General features: G+C 47.9%; 1 protein-coding gene across 1 annotated transcript in view; it reads left to right on the forward strand.

The window, feature by feature from the left end:
- KIAA0232 (KIAA0232 ortholog) overlaps positions 1–3313 on the forward strand; it is a 34038-nt gene that overhangs the window by 12028 nt on the left and 18697 nt on the right. The window contains exon 2 of the mRNA XM_006875301.1: positions 2633–2770. Within this exon, the coding sequence (XP_006875363.1) occupies positions 2633–2770 (138 nt within the window). The remainder of the gene's footprint in view (positions 1–2632; positions 2771–3313) is intronic.

A 3313-nucleotide genomic window follows, 5' to 3' on the forward strand; every position in this document is an offset into this window, starting at 1 on the left:
GCAGTTTGGTCCTCAAACTGATAACTTTGCTCTTCAACACTTTGAAGAGGTCTTGTGCAGCAGATTTACCTAATGTGATAACATTGTCTGAATTCTTGGCTGCTGCTCGCATGAGTGTTGATAGTGAATCCAAGCGAAATGAAGTCTTCGACAACTTCCGTCTTGTCTCCATTTCTGTGGATGTTGTTTACTGGCCCAGTGGTGAGGATCATTGAGGTGCACCCCCATACTGAAGGCTGTGATCTTTGATTTTCATCAGTAAGTATTTTAAGCCTACTTTGCTTTTAGCAAGCAAGGTTGTATCATCTGCATATCACAAGTTGTTAATGAATCTCCCTTCAATCTTGATGCCGTGGTTTTCTTCATCTAACCCAGCTTCTCAGATCATCTGCTCAGTATACAGATTGCAACCCTGGCACACTCCTTTCCTGTTTTGAAACCATTCAGTGTCCCTATGTTCTCTTTGAACAAATGCGTCTTGGTCTAAGTACAGGTTTTTCATGAGCACATTAAGTGTTCTGGAATGCTTATTCTCCACAGTGTTGTCCATAGCTTGTCATGATCCACACAGTCGGTCAATAAAGCAGAGGTAAACATCTTTCTGGTATTCTCTGCTCTGAGCCAGGCTCCATCTGATGTCAGCAGTGATAGTCCTCATTCCAGGTCCTTGTCTGAAGCCAGCTGGAACCTCTGGAAGCTCTCTGTCAACGGACTGGTGAAGCCGTTTAAAAATGATCTTTAGCAGAACTTGACTTGGATTTGATATCAACGACGTTGTCTAGTGATTTTCACATTCCATTGGGGACCTTATCTTTGAATGGGCACAAATACGGACCTTTCTGTCTTCTTTTAATGCTTTCTGCATCCTTCAGTACTGTGCCCTTGTTGTTGTCAGTGCTGTCTTGTTGGTTGTGAGTCACAGCCAACCTTCTTTAGGGTTCTGAGGAACAGCTGCTGGTGAGTCTGAATTACGGATCCTTGCAGTTCAAACCGCCCTTGTGGCCCAGCCCTCACCGGACAACGCCCCTCCAGGATAGAGTCCTTGAATATTTTGAGTTGATGCTTCAATGTTTTCTTCAGTTCTTTGAGGTTGAGAAATGAGTGTGTTCTTCCCTTCTAGTTTTCTAACTCCAGGTCTTTGCACGTTTCATTGCAATATATCACTGTCTTCTCAAGCTGCCCTCTGAAATTTTCTATGTAGTTCTTTTAACTGCCTCACTTCATCCATCTGCTTTAGCATCCAGATCTATGCTGGAGAGCAAGTTTCATTCAGTGTCTCTTCTGACCTCCATTTTGGTCTTGTCCTTCTTTCTTGTCTTCTTATTGACCTTGGGCTTGCTTTCTGTGTGATGTTGATGTCATCCCATAGCGCTTCTGATTTTCGGTCTTTATTTAGTGTTTAATGTATCAAATCTGTTCTTGAGATGATCTCAAAATTCAGGTGGGATATGTTCAAGGTCCAAGTTTGGCTCTCGTGGATTGTTGACATTTTCTTCCGCTTCAGCCTGAAGTTGCACATGAGCAGTTGATGGTCAGTTCCACAGTCTGTCCTGGGCTGGGTCTGGCTGATGATGTAGAGCTTTGCCGCCGTCTCTTCCCACAGATGTAGGCAATTTGATTTCTGTGTTTTCCATCGGATGAGGTCTATGCATAGTCAGTCTTCTTTTACGCTTTCAAAGGGTATTTGCAGTGAAGAAGTCATTGGTCTTGGAAAATTCTATCACGTGATCTCTAACATCGGTTCTGTTACCAAGGCCCTATTTTCCAACTCCGAATCCTCTTCTTTTGTTTCAAACCTCTGCATTCTAATCACTAGTAATGATCCACACCTATTGATTGCATGTTGGTCATGTTAATTGTCAATGGAAAGGCTTTAAAGATAACAAAGCAATTAAAACTGGTATGTAAAGCTCAAGTTCTGCTGTGGAACTGTAGGATGATGCCCTGTGGTTTGAACTGCAAGGTTGTTACTTCAGATTCACCAGCTGCTACTCAGAAACCCTATACAGGGTCCCCATGAGTCGGAATCAACTCACAGGACTTAACAACAACAAAAGTCCAAGTCAGTCAGAAAGACTTGTACCCTGAAGAGGATGGGTTTAACACAGGGACCGGCTGCAGCCAGGGGTGGGGGGGGCAGTGGGGGTGAGCTGTGTCTTTGGTACATAGGGGGACTGCCAGTTGGGGGAGTGGCTGAGTAAGCGTCACTCTGGGGACATGCTGTGGCCATTGGTAGCGGCATGGAGATGTATCGATGAAATCACTCCCACTGTGCTTTGGAAAGCCTGCAGAAAAGGCTAACCCTTGCCAGCCACACAGCTGGTTGTCAGCGTGGGGAGGGCTAGATAACTGCCTCTTCCCTCCTTCCTGTTTTCCCACCAAGTGTGTGTCTGATTAGAGCAAATGGACTGGCAGTGTTGACAGGGGCTCAGCGTTTAGCTACTAAGCTATCAGCGCCGTGAGCACTGGTAACTGGCTGTGTGCGGGACCGATCCGGGAACGTACTACACGCACAACAGAACCGGCTCGGCCCCCGGGGCCGTCTGCCTGCTGATTGTCGGCACGTGGGAAGTGGCATGCTAGGGGCTGCATGGTGGGTCTGGTCACTCAGCTGTGTCCAATCTGACTGCAGGAGAATGACATCTTCCTGGGCTGGGAGAAAGGTGCCAACAAGAAGTGGGGCAGGAGTAAGAAAAGGTGTTCAGACCTCACTCTGGAAGAAATGAAAAAGCAAGCTGCCGTCCAGTGTCTCCGGTCTGCGTCTGACGAGGTGAGTGTGCCGTTCACATACAGTACTGGGCTGGGGAAGGCTGCGTCTTAATGTCAAAGCAATGTTGCCCCCCCACGTCGAGGCCCGGACAGCTCCATTCTGAAGATAGTTGGTGTGTTTGTTCTGGTCACAGTGAGTAAGGGCTGCTGAGGAAGCAAGTAGAAAGTCCTGGTGTGGCCCTGTAGGACAATCAAGGCCAGTGGTTCAAACCCACCAGCCACTCTTCAGAAACCCTATACAGGGTCACTAAGAGACCCGACGTGATGGCACTTCACACCAAAAAGAAGGAAGAAAGATTTCTGGGACGTGGACAGCTAGGCCGGCGGGGAGTCCAGTCCAGTCCTCAACGAGGACCTTGATTGCTGCCTTTGTTGGCTTGTACCAGACATGCTCCCAGGTCGTAGGCCCCTTGTCTCCTGTAGGACACAGGGGGAGGAGCTAGAGTGGACTGTGGGGGACACAGGGGGAGGAGTTAGAGTGGACTGTGGGGGACACAGGGGAGGAGTTAGAGTGGACTATGGGGGACACAGGGGAGGAGTTAGA

The sequence above is a fragment of the Chrysochloris asiatica genome, unplaced genomic scaffold, assembly GCF_000296735.1.
Source record: "Chrysochloris asiatica unplaced genomic scaffold, ChrAsi1.0 scaffold00319, whole genome shotgun sequence".
NCBI classification, from domain to species: Eukaryota; Metazoa; Chordata; class Mammalia; order Afrosoricida; family Chrysochloridae; genus Chrysochloris; species Chrysochloris asiatica.